The 16,251-nt window shown below is 38.7% G+C and overlaps 1 protein-coding gene across 1 annotated transcript in view; it reads left to right on the forward strand.

The window, feature by feature from the left end:
* HERC6 (HECT and RLD domain containing E3 ubiquitin protein ligase family member 6) overlaps positions 1 to 14,014 on the forward strand; it is a 46,074-nt gene extending 32,060 nt beyond the window's left edge. The window contains exons 14-23 of the mRNA XM_045536809.1: positions 321 to 434; positions 766 to 873; positions 4,399 to 4,569; positions 6,680 to 6,823; positions 8,093 to 8,259; positions 9,302 to 9,368; positions 10,170 to 10,240; positions 11,761 to 11,944; positions 12,034 to 12,136; positions 13,491 to 14,014. Coding sequence (XP_045392765.1) covers positions 321 to 434; positions 766 to 873; positions 4,399 to 4,569; positions 6,680 to 6,823; positions 8,093 to 8,259; positions 9,302 to 9,368; positions 10,170 to 10,240; positions 11,761 to 11,944; positions 12,034 to 12,136; positions 13,491 to 13,714 — 1,353 coding nt within the window. The 3' untranslated portion in view covers positions 13,715 to 14,014. The remainder of the gene's footprint in view (positions 1 to 320; positions 435 to 765; positions 874 to 4,398; positions 4,570 to 6,679; positions 6,824 to 8,092; positions 8,260 to 9,301; positions 9,369 to 10,169; positions 10,241 to 11,760; positions 11,945 to 12,033; positions 12,137 to 13,490) is intronic.
* Positions 14,015 to 16,251: the final 2,237 nt, after the last annotated feature.

A 16,251-nucleotide genomic window follows, 5' to 3' on the forward strand; every position in this document is an offset into this window, starting at 1 on the left:
AATTTGTCAAAAGTAACCTGGATTTTTATGGTGCTTTTATTCTTAAGATCTAGAAACTATTTCCAATAAGCCTATGCCTCAAGAATTAGTTTATTAATTCCCACTGCCAATATCTCATCTTTGACAATATTTCTTTATGAAAATTGAAGAAATCATAGGTCAGAAAATGGAAACTTTATAGAACTTTTCATCATTGGCAAATATGTTCAGTTTAAGAGCTCCATTCTGATTATCTATTTCATAGCCATATATATCTATATATCATAGATTTAATCATTTATTGATAGAAAATGAAATTCACAGGTCATATTCTCTTTAAGGTAAACAAAGCTAACTCTCGACTACCAGAAAATACTTTCAACATAAATGAACTCCCCAAACTGTTGGACTTTTATGCAGAGAGAGGAAGACTGTTCCTCCGGGATAGCAACCTGGTAAAAATGACATTTTTACTTATGAAATTTTTCATACTTTGAAGGGGGACACATTACTGTAGTAGCTGGATAGGTACCCCTTTGAAAAATCAAGATTTGAAAATTTCCTCATTGCAATGATGAATTTGCTAAATTAGATGATCATTGAAAACTTAAACATCTTTCACTCACAAAACAAATACATTTTCTTGGAAGTTTGTTTCTAGGCAATTTGGATTCTTAAAAACAGATTCCAAAAAGTATAGATAGAAATAATTTAAGGTGATAAAGTAAAGGAATGAAGTTTTTTCCTTGTTTTGAATTATCAAAACTATTATCTGTTTATTTTTAGCTACCTGCAGAAAACCTCAGTCCTGTTATTTTCAGTGATTTTCCATTTATCTTTAATTTGCTATCCAAAATGAAATTATTGCAAGCTGATTCACATTTAAAAATGCAGGTATGTATGCCCCACTTTTTGATTATGAAAAATTTCAAACATATGTAAAATAGAGATAATAGTGTAATAAGCCCTGTCACCAAGACTCAGCAATTATCAACATTTTGCCACACTTTCTTCATGTGTCACTTTTGTCGTTTTGTAGTTGTTACTGTTCTTGCAAGAGTATTTTAAAGCAAATCCCAGGCCCAATTTCTTTGAACCTCTCCATATTTCAGTGCAGTTTCTGGTTGTCTCATTCTTGTTCATGCTGAGATTCATGGGTGAGGTGAGTCCAGGTGGTGACCACATGATTCTTCCTTTGTAATGTTTTCCATCAACTTTTTACTTAATAATTTCATCCATTATTTTCATTAAGATTTGCAATATGGTGATATTTCTAATCTTGTCATTCCTTCCAAAGTCATTAACTGGAATTCTGTAAAGAAGAGTTTTCCTCATCAATCAGGGCATTTGGTTACCCTAAAATGGTTAAAAATCATTCATATAGGAAGAGAGAATAATGCTAATCCTTTCCCTTTAATGATTACATGTTGCCAAATTACCCTATGTAGAGTTTGTAGCTGGCATTGGTGGCTCAATCCTGTAATCCCAGCACTTTGGAAGGCTGAGGCAGGAGGATCCCTTGAGACCAGGAGTTCAAGACTAACCTGGGCAACATAGTGAGACCTTGTCTTTACAAAAAATAAAAAAAAAATAAGCCAGGTGCAGTGGCATGTGCCTGTAGTCCCAGCTACTTGGGAGGCTGAGGCAGGAAGTTCGCTTGAGCCCAGGAGTTCAAGTTTACAGTAAATTGTGATTATATCACTGCACTCTAGCCTTAGCCACGGAGTGAAACCCTGTCTTTAAAAAAAGAAAAAAGAGTTCATAAATGCCTTTCACATGCTCTCACCAATGCAGAATATTGTGAATCTTTGTGATCTTTTCACTTTTGATGAGTTAATCATGCTATTAGCATTTCAGTTTAATTTTAATTTGCATTTTTCATTCTTATTTAATGTCCTAGTCCTCACCTTCTTTATATAGTACCTGTTGTTCTCCTACTTTGAGCAATACTGAAACTATCTAGCAAACTGTTCTTTCCCTCTCCCTTCCCTCTCCTCCTCTATCCCATTTTTGTTTATACTGTGTTCTTAGTATTTGATTTTTGTATCTCCTAAAGCTTCTGGGAGCTTGATTTGTAATCTCCAGCTGCTATTCTTTTATTCCTAGATAAGGCCAATGAGTCAATCAATGAATTTGTTCTGTTTCCTACTTACTTTCACCCTTCTGCTTCTTTTATGCTAGTTGTTTCATTCCCACTTAACATTTACATACTATTTTGTTTCTTTTTTCCATCAGACTTAGTTCTTACTTAGGTGAATATAATGCTCATCCCCCAGACATTATACTAAAGATTTTCCAAACATGTTTTTGATTACTGAGGCTTATTTTCTAGGTCATTCTCACGAAAGGTTTATGTCTATTTATCTATGATGTTTATAGGAATTAGAAATCATACCCATTACTGACTTTTTTTTACTAATTCAAAGGATACAGGCCATTAGGTGAAACATAGAGAAGTCTGGAACATCACATACACAAAAGAAGCTATATCAGTTATAAAAATTCCCTTCTTACACTCTACTAATTACATAGCTTATGTGAATGTTCCAGCATGCCATGCCCCATAAATCTGTAAATTCCAGGTTTATTTATAATAAGCAACCCAGACAGATGGTATATCCAGCTAATAGCATTCCATAAGTAAGGACTCTCTCTCTGTTACTATTATTAGTGTCTGTTATCAGCATGTTTACAAATATATTTGACCAGGTCATCTCTTCTTTTGTTTCTGAGCCATCTCTGTTTTTATTTTCCTGACGTCCCTGGTAAAAGGAGAAAGTAGATTAAGTCTTTTCTTCCCAAACCTAACTTTCCCATAAGTTTCCCTTAAATAAAACCTTCCCTCTATAGTCTTTTCTTCAATAGCGGTGTTTTTCTGTGTCTAATCTGTCTCTTCTGTTAGTGAGTGGTTGAGATTGGAGTGGACAGTAGACCCAGGCAGGATGCACAGGATGAAGGATTAGGAATGGTTTGAGGGCAAGAAACTCTTACTTGTAGTTGTCATGAGTGAAGTTGGAAAGCTGACTTCACAATCCTGCTCTCCAAAGGAGAGATGATGGACATAGTCACAACTGTAAGCTCCAAACTGGGTTCCCAATTCAAATGTGTAAATGTAGAAAGGGAAAACCAATACAGAGAGAACTGGAGTGGAGAAGCTGGAAAATAAGAAAAGATGCAGGTTTCTGGTCCAGCTCTTGGTTCAATAAAAGAAGGTACAGACACCTGTCCCTGCTGTAGTCAGTGGAGGACATTGCTGGCCACTGCCTGCCACTCAGAGCCATGGGACATGTTCCCAGTGGGCAGTATTGCTGGAGTGTCCCAGAGCTGCAGACTCCTTGGCTGCAGGAGGAGATGACCCACCACCAGAAAGGAGCAGAGATGTTCCATTGCCCTACAAACCGGGAGCTTCTTTCCAAAAAATCTTAAGGAAAAACTAGAAGAATCTAGTAGAATCACATGTAAATTTCTCAGTATAGAGTCTGGGGCAGGGATTTCCCAAACCCAGAGCCACATGCATACTTCTCTGAGATACTTGTAAAGAGTTAATGTGGGCAAACACCCAGCTTAGAAACCTGGAATAGGATGGCTATTATCCACTGGTCTTGCTGTCACTATTGCAGGACAGGCCCCAAGAGGGCTCCATTGGTTTATGAGTCCTAAATATCCCTTTATTGTCCTTGTAATATACCAGAAACCCTAGAGGAGTGCTGAAAGTCAGAGCAAGGATAGCAAGTCCAACACTAGGTTTCTAATCCTAAGGAGTTCAGCAGAAACAAGATCGAGGATTAGAGTAGTGAGCAAATGTTGAGAATTCAGAAAAGCTAAAGAGACGTACTATTTAGGGTGGCCAGGAACAATGCTAGATACAAAATGAGGCCACCTGTGGTATATTTTTAGAGATTTCCCATGCAGGTTGGGTGGATAGATCATAGTTATTTGAAAGAGGAGAGTGGATCTTCTCTGAGCAAGTTCTTTCCTCTCATCTTTTTCCTACAGCTAACATTATGCCTGAGTTCCACACTGCCCTTATATTTCTGAGGATTACAATGCTAACGCTCTGCTTCTTAACTGATGGGGGATGAAAATCTCAGCATGTTGAATACCAGCATGGCCTTTAAGGATCATGTTTACTATAACAAATGATCTGAGAAAGTTTTTAATTAACCTGGATGTTCATCCATGCTGACTAATCTCCTGTACACAATTCCTAGGTGCCATAGTTTCTTTGATCCTGCAGTCACTTTATCTTCCATACTGTAGATATGATGTCCTTTTTCTTGAATAATTACAATGTGAGCATACATAGCAATGGCAAGGTTAAGTATATGCTACACGAAATATGTTTATTAGAAGTAATAAACAATCTCTGGGATTCCAGTTAGGTCGAAGGAGAAGCCAATTAAAATATTTCTTTTGTAGAGGTTACAAAATACTGCATACCTGAGTTTGAGGCAAGTGATTCTGCAAAGAAAGGATGAATTTCCTCCATCACCCAGATTTATACTTAGAGTCAGACGAAGTCACCTGGTTGAAGATGCTCTGCGCCAATTAAACCAAGCTCATGTCACTGACTTTTGGAAACTACTAGTGGTACAGTAAAAAGTCTCATTGAACATTTTTACTGGTGTGGGAGGTAAACCTTCATATAATGTAACATATTCTCTCTTAAAAGAGCCTGCACTTGCAACTATAATTATCAGTCTTATGATTTCCAGAATTCTCCTCTTACCCTTCAGAGAACAACAATGAGATGCTTAATTGCACATTGGGTTATGAGTCAACTATTAATATTAGTTACTATGGATATGAAAATGCTGCATATTGAAATATCCCAAAGCTTAATGGCTTAAAATAACAGTAATTTATTTTATACATCTGCAGTTCAGCTGAGGATCTGCTGATCCAGACTGAACTCACCTGGGTGGCTTGGTAGATTTTTGTCTGAGTTTGTTTCCATGTCTGGGAGTTGGCTAGGGATTGGCCAGTCTAGGCCTGGCTGGGCAGTTTGACTTTGCTTCCTATGTCTTTCGTCCTCCTCCTGGGACCAGCAAGCATGTTCTCACAGCAGTGCCAGAGGTGCAAGATAGCAAGCCCAATCATGCAACAAACATTGCTTTAGTCAAAGCAGTCACATGTCTCAACCCAAATCAAGGGCTGGAGAAATATACTCAGCTTCCTTAATGGCAGGAACTGCAAAGTCACATACAAAACACATGGCTCAAGAAGGGCAAAGAATTTGGGCTATTAATGCAATCAACAAGCAGCTAGCGGAACAGATACTTTTCCTGCATTTTGGCTCTAGTTTTAGTTCAAGACCTTCCGCTATGTGAGTTTCAATTCCAGCCATTCTTCATTTCATCCGTTAGGGTTTTTATTATGTAGTGCCTCAGATCATCTGCCCTATTGATACTATAGAACAACAATTAACTTTGTACATAAGAGCTGGAATCTGTGCTGAAGGGAGTGGATTTTTCTGATATCAGCCATAAGACAAAGAGTTGGGCTCTCAGAGAAGAAACCAGAACCTGGAGGGTGGGATTCAGAAGAGGGATATTTCCCAGCGTGAGACTCCAATGGAAAAAAATCTTTCTATAAGCCAGACTTTCTGGTTGTATGTGTCCATCTGTGTCTATTTTTTCTTTAAATTCTTGACTGTGAGGAAATTAGTGGAAAATTATTCTCCTACAGGAGATGACCAAGAGATAAGAAAGCAAACTTCAAGACAGATCCAATCAAAATATAGACTCTGAACAAGGCAGGGTTATCAGGGCCCCATATGAGTGAGTCCTGACCCAGGCACAGGCAGACTTGCTAGTGTAAATAAGCAGAAATAATAAAATCAGAAGTTATTAGGAAGTTGTAATTGGGATATTTAGATGGGAAAGTGGTGCAGGCCCTTGACCATGATGGTCTGTGACCAAGGAGTCGCTCAGAGTGGCAGTAGACAAGATTTCCCAGGCAAGGAGAGTAGAAAAAGAACAAAAATCCAAGAAATGAAACGTAGTGATGTTTCCATTAAAAAGATAAAAGGAAATTACCCAGAAAATGAAGTAGAAAAGGAGTAGAGAAGTGGAGGAGAAATAAGATAGCACTCAGCCACAAAGTCCAAAGGTGGAGAGAGCTTTTAAAAAGAGAATCTGGTTAATACTGATTTCTCACTTGAGGGCTGTGGGCATTCAGGGGTGATGGTCCCCTGCAAAGGTCTCATGCCCAGGCTGCTGGGGAGGGCTGTTTAGTGGAAGCCTGAATGAGGGTAGGAGTGGGAGAAACCAGATAGTTGTTGGCTGGAGCCAAGGCTGTGAAGTTTGAATGATGAGGTGACGATAGACAAATAAGATAGACTAGTCGGGGAATTTAGTGGTCCAGGGGTTTGAAGCACATCAAAACTTGGTTCAAGATACTGGTCAACATTACTGGTAAATGCTAAGTCTTGCCAGAGTCCCCCTTCATTTGGTCATGTGGCAATGTCAAGGATCCATGTGTTCACTGTACAACAACATGAGAGTAAATCAGTTCATGACCTCAATGCTCAGTAGCAAATTGAGGGAGGATAGATTGCAAGGAGGTAAGGGGTGTGTGATTCTGGTAATTCTGGAGACTGCAGGAATAGTTGTTAGAGGTTTAAAACTTCTCCGTAAAGATCCAAAGCATTGTATTAATATTTTAAATCAGGACCTTGGACTATGTTCTCTTTCCTTAGGTTGGATTTATTGAAGAAATTCGTCCTGAGTGTGGAGGGGTCACTTCAGAGTTCTTCCACTGTGTATTTGAAGAGATGACCAAGCCAGAATATGGAATGTTCACGTATCCAGAAAAGGGTTCCTACATGTGGTTTCCCGTCAATGTAAGTCTTTTATTTCTTTTCTTATTATTTTGTCAGAACAGATAAAGTATCCCAGATACTGCAACGTGAAAACCATACATAATAGTGTAAAATTAGGTCATAAAGAGCCTTTTGACAGAGAGGAGGAGGAGAAAGATGAACAGGTGTGAAAAATACTGAAAGGTGTTTTGTGTCTTTTTGGGAATGAACCTCTAAAGGATAGGAATGGCTAAGGTGTGCCAGTGGTAGGATTTTATTGAATGTTTCTTAAGGTTCCTACATTGTGTTAAAATATTGTGGGAGATTTAAATTAGTAAATGACATAATCCCTTTCCTCCTGAAATTTTATATATATGGACAGAATGACAAGACCAAAACACCAGAAACCTGACCAACTGGTTCTAAATAATAAATTGCTGACTTGATGGGTTATAGTTATTGGGAAGCATGGCGGGGTGGGGAAGGAAGTGCTGGTGTTGGATCAGAAGCCTCGAGTTGTAATCATGAATGATGGTGGGTGTCCCATTTAGCCTCTCTGAGTTTGCAGTTTCCTCACCTGTAAATTGAACATAATTTCTGCTCTGCCTGCTTACAGGGCTATTGTGAGAATAAAACAAGATAAGGTACGTGAAACAAGAAAACTTTAGGGCACTATACAAACTTAAGAGATTCTTTATAAGGACAGGAAGAAATCAAGGGGGGACTGAAGTGATTAGAGAAGGTGTCATGGAAAAGTGGAGGCCCAAGGTTCGTGGTAAAGGATAGAGATGAAATGGACCAAAGACACGCAATTGGGATATGGAGAGGAGAAAAATAAACCTTACACTAGGTTGTGGGCTGCACTGCTGAAGGGGACACCACACAAGTGACACTCATCCGATGTGCCTGGCACTGACTGCAAATGTAAAGTGCACCTTTCCTTTCTCCGTGTCGTTCTACGTGAATTTGAAGGCAAAGACACTAAAATTAAATCCTGGAAACCTTAGTTTATAAGGCTATCTGGCTGTATTTTTTTATATTTCAGGTATGCTGTTAGTAACAAAAAAGTAAATTCATCTATTTAATGTTCTGAACTGTTAATTTGCATTGAAAATTATGGAAACGGTTTAAGTTGTATTATAACCTGTGTAAGAACAGCTTACACATTTCTATTTTCCTGAAGCCCATTTTGTTTCTAACTTGTGACTTTTAGAAAAAGGAACCCCAATTTTTCTTTTACTCACCCAATTATCCCTTTGTATTATTGATGATTTATAATACCTTAAGGATTTTTTTCTTCTGCTTTCCCAGCCTAAATTTGAGAAGAAGAGCTATTTTCTCTTTGGAATTCTGTGTGGACTCTCCCTATTCAATTCAAATGTTGCCAACCTTTCTTTCCCACTGGCTCTGTATAAAAAACTTCTGGACCAAAAACCATCATTGGAAGATTTAAAAGAACTCAGTCCTCTCTTGGGAAAGTAAGTAAATATAGTTGCTTTTTCAGGATTGTATCTAGTAAGTCTCAGTTTTTTACACATAAATAATGAATAATGTCACACACACAGAGATACACAGACTAAGCCTTCAGTTGAAATAATGTGTGCCCTTTAGATGAATTTGAATTGTGGCATGACTTATAATTGAGTAAACCTTCAAAAATGGAGAGAGAAAAGCCAAATGCTTCTCTCATTATTAACTAATACAATAAACAGAGTTCTGGCCTGGTCTCTTGACTTTATCCGGTTGGAAACAGTTGCTTTGGACAGTATACGATATATATGTGTCATGACACATGTAAATATATATGGCTATATAAGTGTATATATGTTTGTGTGTGTGTGTATATATATATGTATAGCTAATTAAATGAAAATATGCTCAACCTCAGTAGTAATTGAGAGAATGAAAATGAGGTGTCATTTTTCTGCTTACAGATTGACAACTATTAAAAAGTTTTTCTTATAGTATTGGCAATGAGTTGGGGAAAAGGACTCGCTTCCCTATACTGTTAGTAGAAGGATACATTGGCTAGATTTATGCTAAAGCAGAGTTTCTCAGCCTTGGCAATACTGACTTTTGGGCTGTTTAATTCTTTGTTATGGGAGGCTGTCCTGGGCATTGCAGGATGTTTAGCATTTGGGCTTGTACCCACTAGATGCCAGGTAGCAGTCCTCCTCCAATTGTGAAAACCAAAGATATCTCCAGACTTTGCGAAATGTCTCCTGGGGGCGGGGGAGTGGGGCAGAATCACTCCTGGTTGAGAATCACAGGTTTAGAGGAAGAGAGTCCTTTCTGTAATTTCCACAAAGATGTAGCATATCTGTGTGGTAGCAGGGGTCCAACAAATCAAACTGCAAATAGAGATTAACTCTAGGACCACAGAGTGGGAAGGCGGAAAGGAAATTTACATTGCATTTTATACATTTCTATATTGTTTACAATTTTTCCATTGAGCATTTATTACTTTTGAAATTTTATAAGATCAACAAATGTGATTTTTTAAACCAAACTTTTCATTAGGAATTTGCAAGAAGTTCTAAATGATGAAGCTGATGACATTGGAGAAGAACTTTACATACACTTTTCTGTGAGTACTAAAGAAAGCCAGATATAGTTTAGCTTTAATAAGTCTTTTTAAAATATTTTTTATTGTAGTGTCTTAAATATGGGATCCCTTTTTTGAAAGATATTTTACTTCTATGCTGCAAGACTTTCTCTTCACTTGCTTCTCATTTGATACCTTATGTCCATATACTTTAAAATAAAGTGAAGATTGGTGATTATTCAGTTAATGTGAATAATGTAAACAACTAAACAGAATAATTTGGCTTAAAAGCTATATATTACACGTACTAGAGTAGGTTTTTTATTTTTATATGAATTTATTTATTTATTTATTTATTTATTTTTTTGGAGACAGAGTCTGGCTCTGTTGCCCGGGCTAGAGTGCCGTGGCATCAGCCATGCTCACAGCTACCTCAAACTCCTGGGCTTAAGCGATCCTTCTGCCTCAGCCTCTTGAGTAGCTGGGACTACAGGCATGCGCCATCATGCCTGGCTAATTTTTTTTTTCTATATATTTTTAGTTGTCCAGATAATTTCTTTCTATTTTTAGTAGAGACGGGGTCTCACTCTTGGTCAGGCTGGTCTCGAACGCCTGACCTCTAGTGATCCTCCCACCTGGGCCTCCCAGAGTGCTAGGATTACAGGCATGAGCCACTGCGCCCGGCCTTTATATGAAATTTAAAAGGCTGAATTATATAATTATTTGGCTCCTGGTTATTTTCATTTCTATAAGGGAAAATGTACTGGCAATAATTGTATTTGTGAGTGGCCAATTATTCAGACTTACGTTCATGTTTAATACCTGAATATATTTTGGTTACAGATACATTGGGACCAAAATGATGTTGATTTAATTCCAAATGGGATCGCTATACCTGTGGACCAAACCAACAAGTAAGTCTTGAGACCTAGATTTTCTGCTTTGAATATACTGTACATACACTGTACATAAAATGTTTGTAACATTATACTTTAAAAATGTATTTTAGCTCATATTTTAGAAAGATGAAAAGGTTATAGGGTAAGAGAAGAAGAGAAAGGATTCAGGATTAAATCTTTCCTTTTTAGCACTTTTCTCTGTTTATTCATTTAACAAATATTTTTGAGCCCTATTCTGTATTAGGTGCTAGAGATACGGCAGCCAAAAAGACAGACAAAATTTGGAACTTAAATTCCAGTGGGGCAGTAAGACAATACACAAATACGTTATGTAATATTATGTAATATGTCAGATAAGGATGAGTACTCTGAAAAAAATTAAACCAATTGAGAGACCAGGGAGTTACAGTAGTGGTATGTTGGAGCCAGCTGGTACCAGCTTGTGAGAGCCCATGGTTAAATTTTCAAAAATGTTAGGAGTTTATTATCAAAGTGTTGGTAGCTTAAAATCAGCCATGGTGGGAACATGCACGCCACGAAAATCAGCAAATCTGCAAATGTGAATTCCCTCCCCTTCCCTCCTTTTCAGAGAGCTGCTTGTTAAACGTTTACCAGCATACCACTGGCCACAGGGCAAGGCAGACAGGAGTTGATGTAGGTGGGCTAGTCCACAAAGGGTGGGACACAATCCTGTCTGGTGAAAATGCCTCCAGTAGCAACCCCACCACAGGAAATTCATCATGTGGTGGAAATTGCATCCTGTGGTGCAAGGCAGGCCTTGCAGAAATAATTTCCGCAAAGTGACACGTGTCGTTAGAGGAGAGAGGGAGAAGAACAGAAGGACCAACCCTGAGAAAGTCTTGTTTATATTGAAATCTGATAGATGGTAGAAGTTGACAGGTAGGGAGGAAATGCTGCATTCTGTGGCCTAGTTACAAAAGCAAGGCAGCCAGGCAGTCAAGTGAAGGTCGGTATGGCCGGAGGTGAAAGTGGAAGTGGGAGTGGGGCGTAGCGGTGCGCACCTGGAGTCCCAGCCACTCGGGAGGCTGAGGTTGGAGGATGGCTTGAGCCCAGGAGACCCGCCTTGGTGATACAGTGAGACCCAGTCTCTAAAAGAAAAAAGAAAGAAAGTGGAAGAGTGGGAAGAGTCTGCGGAGTCTGGCAAGGGTCAGATTATGGGAGAAGGTTGGTCCCCACCGCGGAGGTTTGGTGTTTACCCAAAGGGCAGTGGGAAGGCTTTGCCAGACTTTAAGCAGGAGAATGACATATTCAGACTAGTATTTTTAAAAAATCCTCAAGACTGCAGTGAGAAAGATGAGAGCTGAATAAAGTCTTAATCCTTCTGCTTATATTCTCTAAGTTTCCTTCTAGCTGGTCACACAACACAGCACATCATCTCTGTGCTATATAAAGTAATTTACTTTTCCTTCTCAATAGCAATGGGAAGGAGGACAAAGTATAGAATATTTTAGTCGTTAGTAAAGTATGTGATTGGCCTTTTTTTTTTTTAATTTTTATTTTTTGCTTCCTTCAAGGAAAGACTACGTTTCTAAGTGTGTTGATTACATTTTTAACCTTTCCGTAAAGGCAGTTTATGAGGAATTTGAGAGAGGATTTTATAAAGTCTGTGACAAGGAGATACTTAGACGTTTCGAGCCTGAAGAACTAATGACAGCAATAATTGGAAATACTGATTATGACTGGAAACAATTTGAACAGGTAGGTGATACCTAAAGTGCCCCGATTTTTCCAAACAACTTTTATATATTCCTCCTCAAAAACCATTTTTTTTCTCTCTTTCTCTCAAGAATTCAAAGTATGATCAAGGATACTACCAATCACATCCTACTATCCGGATGTTTTGGAAAGCTTTCCACAAACTAACTTTGGATGAAAAGAAAAAATTTCTCCGTAAGTATTGTAGTAATAGATCTATGATTGTGTATCTTTTAAAAAGATAAATATCTTGTTTGTGATGAAGCCATTCTTACTGCTGGGTCACATGTGTTAATGGCCAAGCAAGAATTAGAACTCAGGCTCCCTGCCTTCTCCATGCTTGCTTTTACACAAGGCTGTCTCCCATTTAAAGACAGAGAGAGAGACGTTGTTATTTTACTACCATTTCTACACTGACTCTATCCCTCCTGTGCCTCCTTCCTCACTCTAGCTGGCTCTTAATCAAGCCTTTTATCTCATGTTCCTATCTTCACTTAATTATCTAAGTCCTATGATATTAGAACAATGTAAACTATCTGTTTTATAATAATATAGCACTTAGAAATAATAATAATAGCAATGACAACTGATGATAATAGTAACAGCAGCAGTATTTACTGTATGCTTACTCTGTGCCAGGCGCCGTACTGATCACCATACTGATCACTTTATAGCTCTTACCTCCCTTTATCCTAATAGCAACCCTATGCGGTAGGTACTATTCTTTTTTTTCCATTTCAGACATGAGGGGAAAAGAGGCTTGGAGCCTTTAGTAGCTTGTCCATGTTCAGACAACTGGTAAATATGAGAACCAGAATTTGGGTCCAATAGGCTGATTCCAAAGCCCAAGCTCTGCGGTCTCATGGTATAAGAACTTCTGTTGCTGGGAACCCTAAGGTTTCTCTAATGACTTATTCTCACACCTTCTCCTCCCATTTTTCAGTTCTTCCTAAGATATTCATCTTTCTTCTTGCTACTTGTGTTGCTACTGAGGATGTTGGAGGACAATTCCAACCTCTCCACAAACCCAGTCTATTCCTCTACCTTTCTGATCTTCTCTTTCAGTGGGAAACTTCTGCTTTAGCGCAGTGGTTCAACTGTCTGTATGTTCACGGAGTTCACGTGCTTCTTCCCACCTCTGGCCTTTTCGTGGGCTTTTTCCTCTGCCTTGGAAGCTCCCCCAACTCTTCTCCTTGAGAACTAGCCAGGTATTACCTCTGTGAAGTCTCCCTGACCGCCACATCCTGGCATCTCTCTCCCTGCCTTGAGTCCTTTAGGCTTCTGGCCTCCTACTTCCTAGATGAGCTAATTAAACTTCCTTATATCTTGCCACTATCTTTTCCTGTATGTAATTTCCCCCCAACTAGACCATGACCTCAATGATGACAAAGACCAAATGATTTCTCTATGCCCTGTACCACCCTAAGTAGTCCTCTCTACACAAGGACACCACTAAATAGTTCTTGAATGAAGTGATAAGTTTCTTTCTTTTCATTTTAAGTTTTGCTCTTTCTATGAAATATCTTAACGAACTTTTATTTCTTTCTAGTTTTTCTTACAGGACGTGATAAGATGCATGTCAAAGGCTTTCAGGAAATGGGAATAATATTTCGCTGTCCTGAAACTTTCAGTGAAAGAGATTGTCCAAGATCATTGACTTGTCATAATATTCTGGACCTCCCGAAATATTCTACCATAGAAAGAATGGAGGAAGCACTTCAAATAGCCATCAGCAACAACAGAGGATTTGTCTGTCCCGGGCTCACGCTGTAATCCACTCATCCGAGTGTCCCCGAGAGGGCTCTCTCACCCTTGATTCTTCTGTCCTTCCACACATCTAAGTAGTACAAGGGCTTGATGGATTTTAGTTAGAATTAGTTGACATGGGGGTAGGGAGAATGGGGAGATGGTGGTCAAAGGATACAAAATCTCAATTAGGAGGAATATTTTTCTCCATTTTTTGAGTTCTGTTGCACAGCATGGTGAATATAGTCAATAATAGTGTATTGTTCATTTCAAAATTTAAGAGAATAAGTTTCAAATGTTCTCACCACAAAAATGTTAAGTATTTGAGGTGATGGATATATTAACTAATTTGATTTAATTATTCCACATGGTATTCATAAATTATAACATCACTTTGTACCCCATTCATTTTTATAATTATGAATTGTCAATTTACAATAAAAAGAATTAGTTGACAAATGTTTGGATAAATAATAAAGTGATGAATCAAGAATAATATTTTTAATGAAACAAAATTATGTAAAACATTTCCTATATCTCTAACCTTGCTATTAGAATGTTTGCTTTTATTTAAATATTTCCTGAACAATAATTATCATTTAAAAATAAGGCCAGGCACAGTGATGCTACACCTGGAGACCCAACTACTAGAGGCTGAAGTGGGAGGGTCACTTGAGCCCAGGAGTTCGAGGCCAGCCTGAGCAATATAGTGAGACCCTGTCTCTTCAAAATGAATAAATTAAATGAAATTAAATTAAAGTGAATATTAAAAGCTGACAGATATTTTTAAAAAATATTGTACCTTTAATAAACACTGTCTATAAGTATGAAAAACATACTGAAGTTTGACAAATAAAACAAATTAATTTCAATATGTTTTTGAGGCATATAGATATATAGTTTATATTCAAGAATGTATCTAGAGTTTTGATTTTAGCAAACTACTGAAAAATTTACCTGAAAAATCTGAATGTTAAGGGATTCATTAATTCATTGAATAATTACTGATACTCACATTCTAAATGCAGATATCATCATTTTGGTTAAAAATAGCCCAACAAGGAGCTCCTGTCTAATTGTAGTTGGGGAGGTATGAAGAGGATGAAATATGTCTCAGCATCATGGCTACAAAGCAAATTTATGGAGAGATGTAACTATGGTGGGAAATGGCCAGTGAATTTTATGGACCAGTTCTAGCTAATATTACACTTTAAACTGTGTTATGTAGCTTCAAAATGATTCCAAACACTTGCATAGTTTGCTACATGAGTGACATATGTTTTGCTGTGATGAGAACTTAAAATGAACTCCCCTCTTTAAGCACTGGGGGGGGAAAAGAGAAAAATCTTTGTATGGCAATAAACCGTGTGATTTGTGAAAACATTGTCTGATCATTTTATTTTAACCATATGAAACAAACTGTAAGCTGCTCTGTAAATCCCTGCTGTTACCGCAAACCATTCCCAGAAGCCTTGTGTTAGTGGAACTGTTAGGTAGATAGTGAGGGATTCCGGGTCTCCTAGGGACGAAAGTGGTGCAATTGCCCCACCTGGGAAGAAGGACAAGGGTGGGCCCCAGGCCCCCATGTTGGTCCTGCTCCACCTTACTCCTGTCTGGAGCAACTGCCATACCGGGGGTAGGCGGGAACACCCTATGAATTTGCCAATCAGAACTTGGCACGCCAGCTGCAAAAGAATGCAGAGGACTCTCTAGCCCACGAGCCAAGCAGCATAGGTACATCTAAGTCCAGAAAATGACCTAGAACCCACATGCGCAGTAAGACTCAGGTCATGCAGCTCCCAACTGCCCAAGCAAAGTGGTTCCATGGTGACATTTGAACCATAGGGACGTTCCTATCCAGACACCATAAAACAAGACCCCAGACCATAACCACACTCTCTTGTACCACTGCGACAAGGGGTCTGGTCGTCATCTGTGGTTCATGTATCTCACTTTGTAAACCTATGTCTTGTTCTTGCTCCAAAATCCTATCTTGCTCCCCCTCAATAAATTTCACCTCATGCTTGCCTTACTTTGGTGAGTCTGGTCATTCTTCAGCCATGAGCACACCAAGAACCGGCATTTCTGACTGAAACCTGACAGTACTTTGGGAAATAAGACTACGGGGCAAGTCCACACTGGGTGCTGATGTGGAAAGAGGGCAGGAATCGCCTGAGGACAAATGTAGAACAGAGATAGAGAATTCAACAAGGACTCTAGAATGTGAGGTGGCCAGGAGAAATATTTAATACCAGCCCCCAGCAAATCCTCCCAGTTATTTTGGACCTGTCTAGTTTCCACAATAAATGGAATGAAGGGCCAGATTTATTCTATTTGACTGTTAAATGAAAAGGTAGTCTCTAAATATTAGGGATCTCCAGGCATCTGACTTCTGGGTTGTGTCTGCTGGCCTTTCACCACCATTATTTTTTCTTTTATCTTTTTGGAGACAGAATCTCACTCTGTTGCCCAGGCTAGAGTGAGCTCACAGCAACCTCAAACTCCTGGGCTTAAGCGATCCTCCTGCCTCAGCCTCCCAAGTAGCTGGGACTACAGGCGTGTGC

Source organism: Lemur catta, chromosome 24 (assembly GCF_020740605.2).
Source record: "Lemur catta isolate mLemCat1 chromosome 24, mLemCat1.pri, whole genome shotgun sequence".
NCBI classification, from domain to species: Eukaryota; Metazoa; Chordata; class Mammalia; order Primates; family Lemuridae; genus Lemur; species Lemur catta.